General features: G+C 40.2%; 1 protein-coding gene across 1 annotated transcript in view; it reads left to right on the top strand.

Moving 5' to 3' along the window:
- cds2 (CDP-diacylglycerol synthase (phosphatidate cytidylyltransferase) 2) overlaps positions 1–16,459 on the top strand; it is a 33,637-nt gene that overhangs the window by 16,674 nt on the left and 504 nt on the right. Inside the window, exons 7-12 of the mRNA XM_061907064.1 lie at positions 1,548–1,630; positions 1,751–1,838; positions 1,961–2,029; positions 6,388–6,540; positions 10,712–10,831; positions 12,781–12,884. Coding sequence (XP_061763048.1) covers positions 1,548–1,630; positions 1,751–1,838; positions 1,961–2,029; positions 6,388–6,540; positions 10,712–10,831; positions 12,781–12,884 — 617 coding nt within the window. The remainder of the gene's footprint in view (positions 1–1,547; positions 1,631–1,750; positions 1,839–1,960; positions 2,030–6,387; positions 6,541–10,711; positions 10,832–12,780; positions 12,885–16,459) is intronic.

Here is a 16,459-nt window from a genome sequence, read left to right as displayed (position 1 = left end):
TCTAAAAAGCAAATATCACAGTTTTCAGAAGCTACAATGTGTAAATGAGTTGTCAGTTGGTCGTAATGATGAGTGATTTTAAAATAAGTACAATAACACTAAACATCTCCAAGTCCGAGTCCATGATTCTCGCCCATAAAAGGGTGGAGTGCCATCTCCGGGTCGGGGAGGAGACCCTGCCCCACGTGGAGGAGTTCAAGTACCTCTGAGTCTTGTTCACGAGTGAGGGAAGAGTGGAGATCGACAGGCGGATCGGTGCGGCGTCTTCAGTAATGCGGACGTTGTACCGATCCGTTGTGGTGAAGAAGGAGCTGAGCCGGAAGGCAAAGCTCTCAATTTACCGCTCGATCTACGTTCCAATCCTCACCTATGGTCATGAGCTTTGGGTTATGACCGAAAGGACAAGATCACGGGTACAAGCGGCCGAAATGAGTTTCCTCCGCTGGGAGGTGGGTCTCTCCTTTAGAGATAGGGTGAGAAGCTCTGCCATCCGGGAGGAAAGCAAACTAAAGCCGCTGCTCCTCGATATCGAGAGGACCCAGATGAGGTGGTTCAGGCATCTGGTCAGGATGCCACCCGAACGCCTCCCTAAGAAGGTGTTTAGGGCACGTCTGACCAGTTGGAGGCAACGAGGAAGATCCAGGTCACGTTGGGAAGACTGCCTTGGGATCCCCCGGGAGGAGCTGGACGAAATGGCCTGGGAGATGGAAGTCTGGACTTCCCTGCTTAGGCTCCTGCACCCGCGATCCGACTTTGGATAAGCGGAAGAAGATGGATGGATGGATGGATGGAATATATCGTCTAGCAAAATGTTATCGGCCCAGGCCTAATACACGTATGATGGGCTGCGTGTATCATGATCAATATAAAGTCTTACTCACTCCAAGGACTCTGTCTGGTCCAGTTGGCCGGGGAATTTTTACACCAGGTTTTTGTGGGTATGCACGGTTAATACATTAGGCCCCTGGTCAATCCTGCTGTGTTCTTTTAGGTGCGGTAATTTGTGTTCAGAAGCTGAGTCAAAATGCCATCTCTTGTATGGAATTCTAATGACAGACTACATTGATAGTCATCCCCCCGTATCATGTTCTTCAGTTGTACATGGAGCGAAACGCCAAATCAGGCGGTGCCGTAATCCACACTCCCAATGCACTCTCAAAAGGGTTTTCCGAGGGACACGTTCGAAAGCCTTCCCCAAGTCTACACTTACAAACCCATTTAGACTGCTTGGGCAGACTCCCCTGCTGAGAGTAAAGAGCTAGTTCATAGATCCACGACCAGGACGAAAACTAGGCTGCTCCTCCAGAATTTGAGGTTCGACTATTTGGCGGAGCCTTCTCTCCAGTGTAACTGAATAGACCTAACCAAGAAGTCCGACAGTCAGTAAGCCATCCCAAATAAATGAATTATTATATATGAAAACGACCCAGTGTTGTCCTTGGAAATATTGGGCACTGTCTTTATCCATAGTTAGACACATTTTGGGAGTGTGTTTAATTCAAACTTGTCTTGCCAAACCTTTTGAATTGTATTTCTGTTTGCTTCAGTTTGGCTGGACCCACGTGACTCTGCTGATTGTTGTAACGCAATCTCACCTCATTATTCACAACTTGTTTGAAGGGATGATCTGGTATGTAAACAGTCTTGCTGCATTACACAAATACACTCACAGCAAGATGTAATACCGTCTGTAACTAAACAAGTTCTTCATCTCTTAACATTTCTTTGGTTTATGCTTGTATGCCAATAGGTTTATTGTGCCAATTTCCTGCGTGATCTGTAATGACATCATGGCCTACATGTTTGGTTTCTTCTTCGGCCGCACCCCTCTCATTAAGGTTCGTTTGCATCAGTGGCTCAAGATTAAAATACTAACCACCTTTAGGGGAATCCCTCATTTCATACATCTGATTGTAATAAGTGTATTTAAAAGCTGTTATACACACTTTGTCCTCTGCAGCTGTCCCCTAAGAAGACGTGGGAGGGGTTCATCGGTGGCTTGTTTGCCACCATTGTGTTTGGCATCTTGGTAAGGATTTTTTGTTGTTGTTTTTCATGACATATTTTTAGACAGCAGGTCATTCTTATCATATCAAATGGAACATGGCATTTTAAATAACTGGCCCACTAAAAGGAGCCCTGTTATGCAAAATCAACTTTTCCTATTAGTACCTGCTTTTGTGTATTTGGCATCAGTGTAAGTCCTAAAAATTGAAATAAATCAATCAACCAATGTTTATTTACATAGCCCTAAATCACAAGTGTCTCAAAGGGTGGCACAAGCCACAACGACATCCTCGGTTCAGATCCCACATAAGGGCAAGGAAAAACTCACATAAGAGCAAGGAAAAGCTCACAACAATCCGGTCTGCCCTGGGGAGGGGGGCAGACCGGATTGGGATGCAATGGACGTCGAGTGGGTCTAGCATAATATTGTGAAAGTCCAGTCTATAGTGGATCCAACATAATAGTGACAGTATAGTCCATAGTGGGGCCAGCAGGAGACCATCCCGAGCAGAGACAGGTCTGCAGCGCAGAGATGTCCCCAACCGATGCACAAGCAAGCGGTCCACCCCGGGTCCCGACTCTGGACAGCCAGTACTTCATCCATGTCTACCGGACCTGTGCCCCCCTTCTACAAGAGAGAGGAGGGCTAAGTAGAAAAGAAAAGAAACGGCAGATCAACTGGTCTAAAAAAGGGGTCTATTTAAAGGCTAGAGCAGGGGTCGGGAACCTTTTTGGCCGAGAGAGCCATGAAAGCCAAATATTTTAAAATGTATTTCAGTGAGAGCCATCTAATATTTTTTAACACTGAATACAATTAAATGCGTGCATTTTTAAGTAAGACCAACATTTTTAGAGAATAAGTCTCTTATTATTTTTAATAACGTTGTTATTGGGGCGGTACATCTCGGATGGTAGAGTGGCCGTGCCAGCAACTTGAGGGGTTCCAGGTTCAATCCCCGCTTCCGACATCCTAGTCACTGCCGTTGTGTCCTTGGGTAAGACACTTTATCCAACTGCTCCCAGTGCCACCCACACTGGTTTAAATGTAACTTAGATATTGGGTTTCACTATGTAAAGCGCTTTGAGTCACTAGAGAAAAAGCGCTATATAAATATAATTCACTTCACAATATAATTCACTTATTCTAAAGCTAACCAATAATATATATAATACTTCTCACCATTAATGCGACTTCTTGAACAGGTGCGATAGAAAATGGATGGTTGGAATAAAATGCATGAGAATGTCTTATCTTTTGAACGTTATTTTTAACACTGTGATTATCAGCGGAATTATTCATTACTTATTATGTAAAGCAATGCCAGCTAAGATTTATCTGAGAGCCAGATGCAGTCATCAAAAGAGCCACATCTGGCTCTAGAGCCATAGGTTCCCTACCCCTGGCCTAGAGTATACAAATGAGACGCAACGATAAATGCTTCTACTGAGGTAGCATCTCTAACTGTTACCTCTCTTACCTACTGTTATTTTTGGGCTCTGGGAATCACTAATAAGCCGGAGTTCTTTGAAAGCAGCTTTCTTGCCGGGACATATGGTACAATCCAATCAGCAAGATAGGATGGAGCTAGACCGTGTAGTATTTTATATGTAAGTAGTAAAACCTTAAAGTTACATCTTAAGTTCACAGGAAGCCAGTGCAGGTGAGCCAGTATAGGTATGTGTATATGTATATAGGTATATAAAGGTATATACAGTATAGGCATAATATGATCAAACTTTCTTGTTCTTGTCAAAAGCCTAGCAGCCGCATTTTGTAGCAACTGTAATCTTTTAATGCTAGACATAAGGAGACCTGAAAATAATACGTAACAAAAATAGAGAGAAGAGACTTAACGAACGCATGAATAATGATCTCAGCAACGGTAGTGGACAAAATGGAACACATTTTAGAGATATTACGGAGATAAAAGAAGGCTGTTTTAGTAACAGTTGATGTGTGACTCAAACGTGAGAGTTGGGTCGAAAATAATAACATATCAAACATTGGAAGCATTGGGGAGATATTTATAAAATCTTGCCTTTCTTCATACTTCCTCCTAACTAATCGTTTGGAATGTACCCAATCTGCAGCAATTTGAAAAAATACCACCGGATTATCCATACATGGTATAAATGTACTCGCAGTGCCCTGCGTGTGTCATAGTAGCTATAGTCAATGAGCTCATTTTTTTCTCCATCCTCTTGTTGGGGGTCAGACCGGGTTGTGCATGGGCTTGCATCCTCCATTGTTGCCATTTCTAATACAAAACAGCATATACTTTGAATTTATATCTGTCAGTAGACTCTCTTTGGAAAAGCTTAAAACTACAACGAAGTGGAGGCGCGTAAATACGACTGCCCACAAAACTGAACATCTTGAAGAGAAAGCAGCTTGAAAACAGTCTGTAAAACATAAATCTGTGCAAAAATCTGACCAAAGAATCATCATTACTTGGTAGACCTCAAGGACGTTTTTTAAATGTAGAAAAAAAAAATCATAAAGGGACCCCTTTAAATTTCATTCTTTTCATTTCACTTATTTATTTATTAGGACAATATATATTATGCATATAAACATAGATGCTTGTACCAGACTGTAGTTTAGTAGCTAATTTCCATCTGTAGTCCTAAGGGGGAGGCACAAAGTGCATGTAAAACACTATTCAAATGCTTCATCCAAATATACACACATACAGCATATGTAATGATATTATCTAAACAAATACATTACAATAGGTGCAGCCGTCATTGTGCATACAGTACAAGTCAATCACATTAAAAATCCCAATAATTCACTTAAATCACAAGTGCGTACATCCCTGGTTGTCTAAAAGCCATGTTTTTTCTTCTCTTGTGAAGGAAGTGAGCGAATTCAAGCTCAGCAGCTCAGATTGGAGCTTGTTCCACTGTTTCACAGCCTTTGACGTGAAGGGAGATTGGGCAAGGTCTGTCCTAAATTTTGGGATACTACACTGGCCTCTAGTAGTACCTGTTTTTTAGGGGTGTAACGGTACGTGTATTTGTATCGAACCCTTCGGTACGGGGGTTTCGGTTCGGAAGCAGAAGTCTTCACAAGCTGCTCTGCTTTCTACCTCTGTCTCTGCCTCATTGTCCTGCCCACACAACTATCTGATTGGTTACATAAAAAGCCAATCAGCAGTGCGTATTCAGAGCGATGTAACAGCCAATCAGCAGTGCGTCTTCAGAGCGATGTAACAGCCAATCAGCAGTGCGTATTCAGACTTCAGAACGATGTAGTCAATGCTTTAGCGTCGAGCAGATATTCGTCTAGCAGGGGAGGAGCGGACTCTACCCAAATTATACTAAACACTTCCCAGTCACAACTATTACAAACATCATTATGAGCCCGTTGACTTTCTAGAAACTTAAACTGCAGCCTAGCTCGCTCACAGTATAGGCTTGAGATGAAGGCTAATTAGCTTTTAACGTAACGTTAGCTCATTTTTCTCTGTGTGTGTGTGTGTGTGTGTTTTAGGGGCAGCAAAGCCCTGTCTGTCTGTTATTTAGTTGAACTCCATTGTGTTTAGGGATGAATAGTCTCTCCTATTACAATTGTACTATTTTTTCAGCTATAGTTACATAAATCATTAGTAATGTAGCAGCCTAGTTTTGAATAGCAGGGTCCCTGCTATCACATGTTGATAAAAATACAACATTTACATAATAAAAGTCAACTACAGGCTTCCCAAATGCTGTAATAAGTTAAGCGTGATGAGTTGACATTAAACAGTTTCAATGGAAACTGTTTAATGTTAAACTTTTTATATGTAGAAGAAAGGTTTTTTCATTTTATTTAATCAAAGCAACAACTTGAGGCAGTTTAATGTGGATTATTGTGGGCAGAATTATTATAGTGTTCCCAATGTTAAAAGGATAAAGCCATTGTTTACACATTTGGTAAATAAATAACCAAAACATTTATATTTTGTTGATTTCTTACTGTACCGAAAATGAACCGAACCGTGACCTCTAAACCGAGGTACGTACCAAACCCAAATTTTTGTGTACCGTTACACCCCTACTGGTTTTACTTGAGGTCCGATGGACAAAATCTAACAGACTTACAAAATTTATCTATTGATACAACTTGGTTCAGTTGTGTTACTTTATAGTTTTGCAAGTTGTGGGGTTACCAACATAATAAAATCCATATAGTCTCAAGTTTTTAAAGATAATAGCAACCAATACAACAACAAGAAATGACACTGGGAACAACACAAAATATAATTTTCCTCAAACAATGCTTGATTTCTTACTTCTTTGACAAATCAAGCCTCCAAACTGTCTGACTTGAGTTCAGCATCGCCCCTTTTTTGTCATCAGTTATCCCAACTATAATCGTTTTGTTTTTCCTCCCAGCTTTCCTACGTGATGGCAGGCTACCGCTACTTTGTATGCCCAGTGGAGTTCAACAACGATTCCAACAGTTTCCAGGTAGACTGCGAGCCCTCTGATCTTTTCCAGCTTCAGGATTACGCACTTCCTAGCGTCCTGGAGTCTGTCACTGGATGGGTGAGTTCAAGACATTTGCAATACAAAAAAAATTAATAGTTTAAATTCACTACATACACTAAAAATAATAACGATTGCCTTTTAAAGGAGAACTACACATTTATTGTAAATGTGCCTATAATTTACAATCCTTATGAGAGACAAAACCTTATGTCTTTTTTTTATTCTAACTAGGGCTGGGCGATATATATCGATATACTGGATATATCGCGGGTTTGTCTCTGTGCAATATAGAAAATTACTATATCATGATATTTTAGTATACGTTCTCATGCAGTTGCTTTTAGCTGCTGGCATTACACTACAGGCTCTTCCCACTCTTTCTTGTGTCTCCTCACAGAGGGCTATCGCACCTTCTTACTTACGTACGTCACATGCTGTCACGTCATACTTCACATACGTATACGCCCTCACGGAACAGAGCGGTAGCAGCATGGGTAGCGATAGCTGTGTTGCAAGTAGCAATACGAGAGAAAGAAAGTGCGAATCTGGTAACAAATGAAGGAAGAATTAATTCCCGAGAAAAACAGCAGGGGGTCCATCGCCTGGTGGTGGTTTGGCTTCAAGTGGGAATATGTCGATCAGACAACCGTAATTTGTCAAGTGTGTGGCAAAAGCGTTGCTACAAAAAGTAGCATTAATGCTGATATGTAGCATCATTTGAAAAGTCACCTGCTAGAGAATGAAAAGTGCTTAGTCCGCATGTCAACATCTCTATTCGGTGCCACACCAACAAAAACCAGAGGCAACCATTTCCACATCAACACCGTATGAAATAAATAGTCAACAACATAAGGAGATAACGTCCGCAGTAACCCACCACATAGCGATTTAATTTCCTATTATGCAGCTCATTGTTAGTTGACAGTTATTGAAATATCTTGTGTGACATCACTTTATTAACTATTGTAGTGGCATTCTGTACAAAAAGTACACTTTAATTAGTGTTGTTTTGATATGTCATCTTTGTGACATCATGCACAATAGTGCATTAATAGCTTGTTTTTAAAATGTCTCTGACAATCTTGCACTTTCTGTTTTAAAATGACATGAGTTTGCATGTTCTCCCCGTGAATGCGTGGGTTCCCTCTGGGTACTCCGGCTTCCTCCCACTTCCAAAGACATGCACCTGGGGATAGGTTCATTGGCAACACTAAATTGGCCCTAGTGTGTGAATGTGAGTGTGAATGTTGTCTGTCTATCTGTGTTGGCCCTGCGATGAGGTGGCGACTTGTCCAGGGTGTACCCCGCCTTCCGCCCGATTGTAGCTGAGATAGGCGCCAGCGCCCCCCGCGACCCCGAAAGGGAATAAGCGGTAGAAAATGGATGGATGAATGTTTGTGCTACTGCTTAATAAGTGTTTAATAAATACAGTTTTGGTCAATTAGACTTAGACAAACTTTAATGATCCACAAGGGAAATTGTTCAACACAGTAGCTCAGTTACAATGTTGGAAAGTGTAAGGATGGAAAGGACAATGCAGGTATAAATAGACTAGGTATAGCAATGTAAAATATAACATATTTGCGAATATATACAATATATACTTAATGTGTACAGTATATTATATAAACAGATGTAATATGTCTATAACATATATACAATATATACCAATTGCTATGTACACTATCACAGTATATTTGGCAGCCCCAGCATAAAAAAGAGAGTAAGTCCAGCAGAAAAAAGAATATAGACATTAAAAACAAAGAGAAGTAGCTGACATAGAAGGTGTCAGGTAATAGACGGATATTATCTATTGCTTTATGGGGAGTGATTATACAGCTGGATGGAGTGTGGAATGAAAGAGTTCTTGAATCGCGCAGTGCGGGAAGGAAGCTGAAGGAGCCTGTTGGAGTATGAACTCCGCTGTCCCTCAATTGTCTGGTGGAGTGGGTGGGCAGGATTGTCCATGATGGCCAGCAGTTTGTCCAGTTGTCTTAGTTGTGATTTCCCTCTCTGCATGAAAGTTTAAAATGAGCATATATTAATGCAGTATGAAGAAGAATGTTTTAATGTAGACACATAGAATTATCATACTGGTGTGATTATATGCGTCAAGTTTTAATTCAAGGCTAAGGCAAAATATCCAGATATATATCGTGTATCGTGATATGGCCTAAAAATATTGATATATTAAAAAAAGGCAATAACGCCCAGCCCTAATTCTAACTTAAGGTTGCAACTTTAAAAGAAAGAAAAGACAAAGAGCTACAAAATAAAACAATCAACCTTTTTTATGTATTTTTAAAAAACCCAGTTAAAATAGCAACAGGGAAAACTATGCAAAGTCTAACTTCCTCCCAAAAAAAAAGCAATTAGTGATGTTTAAAAAGCTGCACACTGGTGTGTTGACTATCGATTAACATTTGGCAGTTTTAGCACTCTAATAGGCTCCATTTGTAGAATTCAATACTTGATTATTTATTAAAATGTTGGCTATTTAATAGATTGAAAGTCTAATCTTATGATGCCTCCTCATTGGTGTCTGTGAGTGTGTGTGTGTGTGTGTGTGTGTGTGTGTGTGTGTGTGTGTGTGTGTGTGTGTGTGTGTGTGTGTGTGTGTGTGTGTGTGTGTGTGTGTGTGTGTGTGTGTGTGTGTGTGTGTGTGTGTTCACGCGCGCAGACGCGGTTCACGTTTGTAAAAGTGCCTCTTTTTTATTCGGCTTTGCAAATTCACGCTTCAAAACGTACTTGAGTTGATTTAGGGAAAGTTTAACTGGGTGACTTTGGCTAAAATGAAAGCTCATACTCTTACCAAGGTTGAGGGCGCATCCTCCCTCCAGGCTTCCGACATCATGCCTCCGCTTTAAATGCTCGCGTATCAGAGATGCACTGTCATAATATAATAATACAAAAACATTATCTTGAAAAGATATAAGATTTAAATAGGCCAAGGGTAGTGATGTGCGATACCACTGATTTTCTTTTATATATATATAATTAAATACAGGCCTACATTTCTCTCTTTTTCATATATATATATATATATATATATATATATATATATATATATATATATATATATATATATATATATATATATATATATATATATGTGCGTGTGTTTACCTAATGTGTCTGTTAAAATTTTAAAAGTTGTGTTTTTCAAATAATAACATAGCATAAAGAAGCCCCCCAAAAAGAAGTCAGTAAATGAACATATGTATTTGTAAACGTATGTATTTGTAAATGCTCTGAAGTGGGAAAGGGGTGGGATTAAAAAAGCTTTGCTTCTTACTACTCTTTTCGGAGATGATGTAAAGTTAAATGATATGAAATTGTGTGATGTAGTATGCTGTAAGTGTGTTGATGTTCGAAATAAACCAAAGAAAGAAAGAAAGAGAGATGCACTGTCATAAAAACAAGGTCTGCTATGCAAAATAAGCAAGGTATTCATATTCGTGACAAGAATAAGAGGAAATGTTCTCAAATTTAACATGTTAGCACTGGCGTGTGGTAACAAAACTCCATTTACATTTCGTGACCTGAATATTGACAACCAAGTATCTGATATTGTTATAATCAGTGATAAAGCAAAGTGCCTACATTTAGCAGCGCATTGATCAGAGAGGCGACTTCCTTATGCTGCTGTATTGACACCATCAACTGGTGAGATGCTTTCTCCCCTCGTAGCTTGTGAAAGTAAATACTAGATCGTAAATAATGTCTCTTACATTGATAGTAAAATAATGTGTATATAAACTGAGAAGTTGGTAGATTTTGACTGCCAACTTAGACCAAGGAAGATGGCAAAAAAGACACGCAAAAGACGCTCACTTTTTTTTTCTTTTAACGTCTACATTACAAATTTAATTGACAAAATCCTGCTTAAATTCAACAACATACATAATTATTACATGCTATTATGAATGTGCCTGTTACTACATTACATATATACTTACATTGTGCATATAAAATGATTATGGAGGTGTTTAGAGGTTATTTAGAGCACTTTATAGAAGGAATAGAGCAACTCCTATAAGCTCCTTCAGAAGGGGACTTTTTCTTGCACAGATTTACTAGTTAGAATGTGCAAAAAAAGGAAAAATATATGTGTGCTTGTCTTACATAAGGATTGTGAATAATAAACAACATTCCAAAAAGTTCAGTTCCCCTTTAAGTATTATACAATGGTCACTACTTGCATCTAATCAACCACTTTTCCCTGCAGACCACAGTGCGTCTCTACCCCTTCCAGATCCACAGCATCGCTCTCTCCTCTTTCGCTTCAATCGTTGGGCCCTTTGGTGGCTTCTTTGCCAGTGGCTTCAAGAGGGCCTTCAAGATTAAGGTACATGTACATTTCACATAATGGAGAAGGGACATGTTGCTACATTTTCTTTATTGGCTGTAGAGAAAATTAGCAGCTACTTCAAAGAGAGGGGACAATCTCTAAATGTTCTGAACTCCTGTGTCTATACCCAGATACAGTAAGTTCCATTAATGGAGGTTTGCGTGAATGTCTTCTTGTTTAACGTCAACAACAAGAGTTTTGTCATAAATTACACTTATTGACTCACAAAATAGGACTTTTGTATTCAACTGATCATAGCAATGACACAGGTTGGTCTGGGAATGGACTTCAGTTATTGAAGCACCTTGCTACATGTGCATAAAAGGGTTTAGGCTAATAGTCCATCATCACATTGTTCTGAACTTTGTCTTGTTGACCATACAGACAGTGTGTCCTTCTGACTACTCTAGTTGAGACTGGACCAACAGTGCCTACGCTGGTTGTTAATGTTAAAGTTAAAGTACCAATGATTGTCACACACACACTAGGTGTGGCGAAATTATTCTCTGCATTTGACCCATCACCCTTGATCACCCTCTGGGAGGTGAGGGGAGCAGTGGGCAGCAGCGGTGGCTGCGCCCGGGAATCATTTTTGGTGATTTAACCCCTAATTCCAACCCTTAATGCTGAGTGCCAAGCAGGTAGGTAAGGGGTCCTATTTTTATAGTCTTTGCTATGACTCGGCTGGGGTTTGAACTCACGACCTACCGATCTCAGGGCGGACACTCTAACCCAGGGGCACCCATTACGTCAATCGCGAGCTACCGGTCGATCGCGGAGGATGTGTCAGTCGCTCGCCAGCCAGGGATAAAAAAAATAAAAAATATACCTAAAAATGAGCGCTCATCAATCTTCACCAATAAGGTCCCTTTTTTGACATTCACGGCACTCGAGGGTCTTGTGAGGTTATTAAGAAAAAAATAGTTGAGAAACACTTTTCATTTCAACAGACATTCACGCCGTACCTGCCGTCAAAACTCTAAAGACTGACTGCACAGTTCCTATCTTCACAACAAAAGCGCTGCTTCATCCTGCCCTGCGCTAACAAAATAAGAGTCTCAGAAAGCTGGCGTGCACAAGCGAGCAAGACAGGGCGTTTGCTGTCAATATATTTCTTGTAAAGTGTGTAAAAACGAGTATGGAAGCTGGACAAAAAGGATGCTAAAAACCAACCATTTTCATGTGGTATTATTTTCTCTCCATTTGAAAATGTGGACGTTACCATCACTACTGTCTGATTCCAATCAATGCAAGTCATTAGAATCAGGTAATACACCAACATATTTTCTTGTCTTCATGAAAGAAAGGAATCCATCCATCCATCCATTTTCTACCGCTTATTCCCTTTGAGGTTGCGGGGGGCGCTGTGCCTATCTCAGCTATAATCGGGCGGAAGGCGGGGTGCACCCTGGACAAGTCGTCACCTCATCACAGGGCCAACACAGATAGACAGACAACATTCACACTCACATTCACACACTAGGGGCCAATTTAGTGTTGCCAATCAACCTATCCCCAGGTGCATGTTTTTGGAGGTGGGAGGAAGCCGGAGTACCCGGGATTGAACCCAGTACTACTCAGGACCTTCGTATTGTGAGGCAGACGCTCTAACCCCTCTGCCACCGTGAAGCCGAAAGAAAGGAATCTATATGTGTTAAACATGCTTGTATTATCATTAAACACTTTTAACTTGTTAACAAAAATGCCTCTTTTATAAATAAATACATTTAAATGACATATATGAGTGAGGTAGATCCCCTCGACTTGGTCAATTGAAAAGTAGCTCACCTGCAGAAAAAGTGTGGGCACACCTGCTCTAACCACTAGGCCACTGAGTAAAAGGTAGTGCATTCTATACAACAATCAGTTACAGAATACCTTAAACGTTGATGATGCCCATCCCTAATACAGCAATACTCTCCAGCCTTATGTCTTGTGTTTTCCAGGATTTTGCCAACACCATCCCAGGACACGGGGGCATTATGGATCGATTTGACTGCCAGTACCTCATGGCCACATTTGTGAATGTGTACATTGCTAGCTTTATCAGGTAAATCCAACAAAAGTATTACTCTGACTTTACAGATAAGCATAGTCCAAACTTCACATGTGACAAGGACATGACACCAGTGCTAGAGTAGAAATCAATCAATCAATGTTTATTTATATAGCCCTAAATCACCAATGTCTCAAAGGACTGTACAAACCATTACGACTATGACATCCTCGGAAGAACCCACATAAGGGCTAGGAAAACTCACACCCAGTGGGCAGGGAGAATTCACACCCAGTGGGACGCCAGTGACAATGCTGACTATGAGAAACCTTGGAGAGGACCTCAAATGTGGGCAACCCACCCCCCTGGTTTAAAAAGGAGGTCTATTTAAAGGCTAGAGTATACAAATGAGTTTTAAGGTGAGACTTAAATGCTTCTACTGAGGTAGCATCTCGAACTGTTACCGGGAGGGCATTCCAGAGTACTGGAGCCCGAACGGAAAACACTCTATAGCCCGCAGACTTTTTTTGGGCTTTAGGAATCACTAATAAGCCGTAGTCTTTTGAACGCAGATTTCTTGCCGGGACATAAGGTACAATACAATCGGCAAGATAGGATGGAGCTAAACCGTGTACTATTTTATACGTAAGTAGTAAAACCTTAAAGTCACATCTTAAGTGCACAGGAAGCCAGTGCAGGTGAGCCAGTATAGGCGTATTATGATCAAACTTTCTTGTTCTTGTCAAAAGTCTAGCAGCCGCATTTTGTACCAACTGTAATCTTTTAATGCTAGACATGGGGAGACCCGAAAATAATACGTTACAGTAATCGAGACGAGACGTAACAAACGCATGGATAATGATCTCGGCGTCTTTAGTGGACAAAATGGAGCGAATTTTAGCGATATTACGGAGATGAAAGAAGGCCGCTTTAGTAACGCTTTTAATGTGTGACTCAAAGGAGAGAGTTGGGTTGAAGATAATACCCAGATTTTTTACCGAGTCACTTTGTTTTATTATCTGGTTGTCAATTGTTAAAGTTGTATTATTAAATAGAGGTTGGTGTCTAGCAGGACCGATAATCAGCATTTCCGTTTTTTTGGCGTTGATTTGCAAAAAATTAGCGGACATCCAAATCACTTTGTGTCACTATTCTTAGTTGTAATAAGCAAGCACCTTTTGGACATTCTGGGCTTTGTTTAACTTTGGTACAATCGTGTGAAAACTTAGTTAACGAGAATGTAATAGTTTTAAATGTATCGTACAAATATAGTAATTTACACAATTTGGCTGCCATCGTCTTACGAAATTTGCCGATACAGCAGAGCAATGCCCAGCTCAATCAGCAGGTGTCCGGCAATCATGGCTCCAAATAGGTAGATGTCTTCCACGTCTTCGATGGACAGGACTGAGAGGCACATGAGTCTCCATTTATCCCAGGTATCTCTCACGTACCCCGCAGCAATGGTTCCAGCCAGGTTTCCCAGAACCTCTTTTCCTCGTCGAAAAGATTTTGTCAATTGAGTCGGGAGTCCAGCTGATCATTTCTATGTCTGATGTCTAGATTTGGAGGACAGCGCAAAGAAAGAGGCTTCAAAAAAGCGTAGACAAGACAAAACAAAGAGAGCAAGCAGGGAGAAGAAGGGAGCGGAAAAAAATGAGACCGTCCTCACCAGAGGCAAGACAGAAAAACCTAGAACTGCATTTGTGGTAAACTCAGGGATTTCATAGTATTGGATGATCAACCACTCTCATTGGTGAAGAATTTGGAATTTTGCTGCTGGTCCGGTCATTAATACATGACCTAAATAGCCTCTCCGGATCTGTATAAAACGGTTAGTGAACTCATCTCTGGAAAATTAGAAGGCACGGACTCTACCAGCTTCACGACAAGATATTTGGAGGAGTGATAGCACGTCTATGTTAGTGATTATATTAACAGCACATTGGGTTGCCAAGGGGACTATGGCATCTAAAACAGTGGTTTTCAACCTTTTTTCAGTGATGTACCCTCTGTGAACATGTTTTAATACAAATACCCCCTAATCAGAGCAAAGCATTTTTGGTTGAAAAAAAGAGATAAAGAAGTAAAATACAGCACTATGTCATCAGTTTGTGATTTATTAAATTGTATAACAGTGCAAAATATTGCTCATTTGTAGTGGTCTTTCTTGAACTATTTGGAAAAAAAGATATAAAAATAACTAAAAACTTGTTGAAAAATAAACAAATGATTCAATTATAAATAGAGATTTCTACACATAGAAGTAATCATCAACTTAAAGTGCCGTCTTTGGGGATTGTAATAGAGCTGAATTAAATAGAATAGAATTGAATAGAACTTAATTCTAAACATTTCTTCACAAAAAAAGAAATCTTTAACATTATTATTTATGTAACATGTCCACAAAAAATCTAGCTGTCAACACTGAATATTGCATTGTTGTATTTCTTTTCACAGTTCTCCCGTCCAAAGGCAAAACCCAGTAACTCAATTTTGGTCAAAACTGAGCTGATAATAATTTTGGAGTTCCCAGGTGATATGCTTTACATTAGTGTATGCGATATTGTCATTTGTTCCGTAAGTAAGCTGTTCCGCGCATGGCAGAACCTAGCAACTACCACATAACTGAGTAAATACAACAGAAAAACCTAGTATCTCAAGGGACCAATCGGAGCTTCTTTTTCAGTCGCCTTATTGTCTTTAATGAGACATTTGCACAAATGGGGGCCGACGGTCAACCTGATTATGTGATATTATGGCAGGAGGGGATATTTGGAAGATTGGCCCAGGACGTTGCAAGCACCTTCATTAAATGTATTGTTCTTGATTCTTCCCCTTGCATACTCTTTTGGGCAGATAACTGCGGACGTCAAAATAAAAACTGGACGCTGCCCAATGTGCAAACGCAGAATGGGGCCCACCCGAGATTGTGATAAAATATCTGGAGAAAGGGCACACGTTCATGAGAGCAGATTCAATCCATGGCTCAATCGGCAAGAAAATGAAAGCTCAAGAAAACATCTATACGTTTGATGACTTTGTAGATCTTTGTAAGACAGCATCAAGATGGATTGGTTTTCCTTTGTTTTCTCAAAATCAGCTAGAAGTGAGTTACTAGGTTTTGCCTTTGGACGGGAGAGTTTATGAACGCACATTCATATGTCGTTGAAGTGTTATTCAATAAATATATTTATAAAGGATTTTGGATTTGTTGCTATTTTTAGAATATTTAAAAAAAAATCTCACGTACCCCTTGGCTTACCTTCAAGTACCCCCAGGGGTACGCGTACCCCCATTGGGGAACCACTGATCTAAAATATAGAAAGTTTTCTTGCAGTTTTCCAGAATTTCTATGTAAGAAATGCTTTTCAAAGCATTTTAAAAATGGTAAAATCTCTTTGACTTCAAGGGGCGATGCTCCCTGAACCCCCCCAAAAAGCCCCTTTTACCTTATGTGGTTTTTCAATTCCTCTATTTTATTTTTACTTGAATGGAATCCTTGCACAAATGTGCATGGCCAATTATGCAAATTAGGCAACGGCATCCATGTTGCGCCCCTCCCCCAATTACTAATAGATTTCCGTCCAGTGGGACACCTTGGTGGTCCTGTTTAGACATATATGACA

Source organism: Nerophis ophidion, linkage group LG07 (assembly GCF_033978795.1).
Source record: "Nerophis ophidion isolate RoL-2023_Sa linkage group LG07, RoL_Noph_v1.0, whole genome shotgun sequence".
NCBI lineage: Eukaryota > Metazoa > Chordata > Actinopteri > Syngnathiformes > Syngnathidae > Nerophis > Nerophis ophidion.
This window is presented reverse-complemented; position numbering and strand designations above follow the sequence as displayed.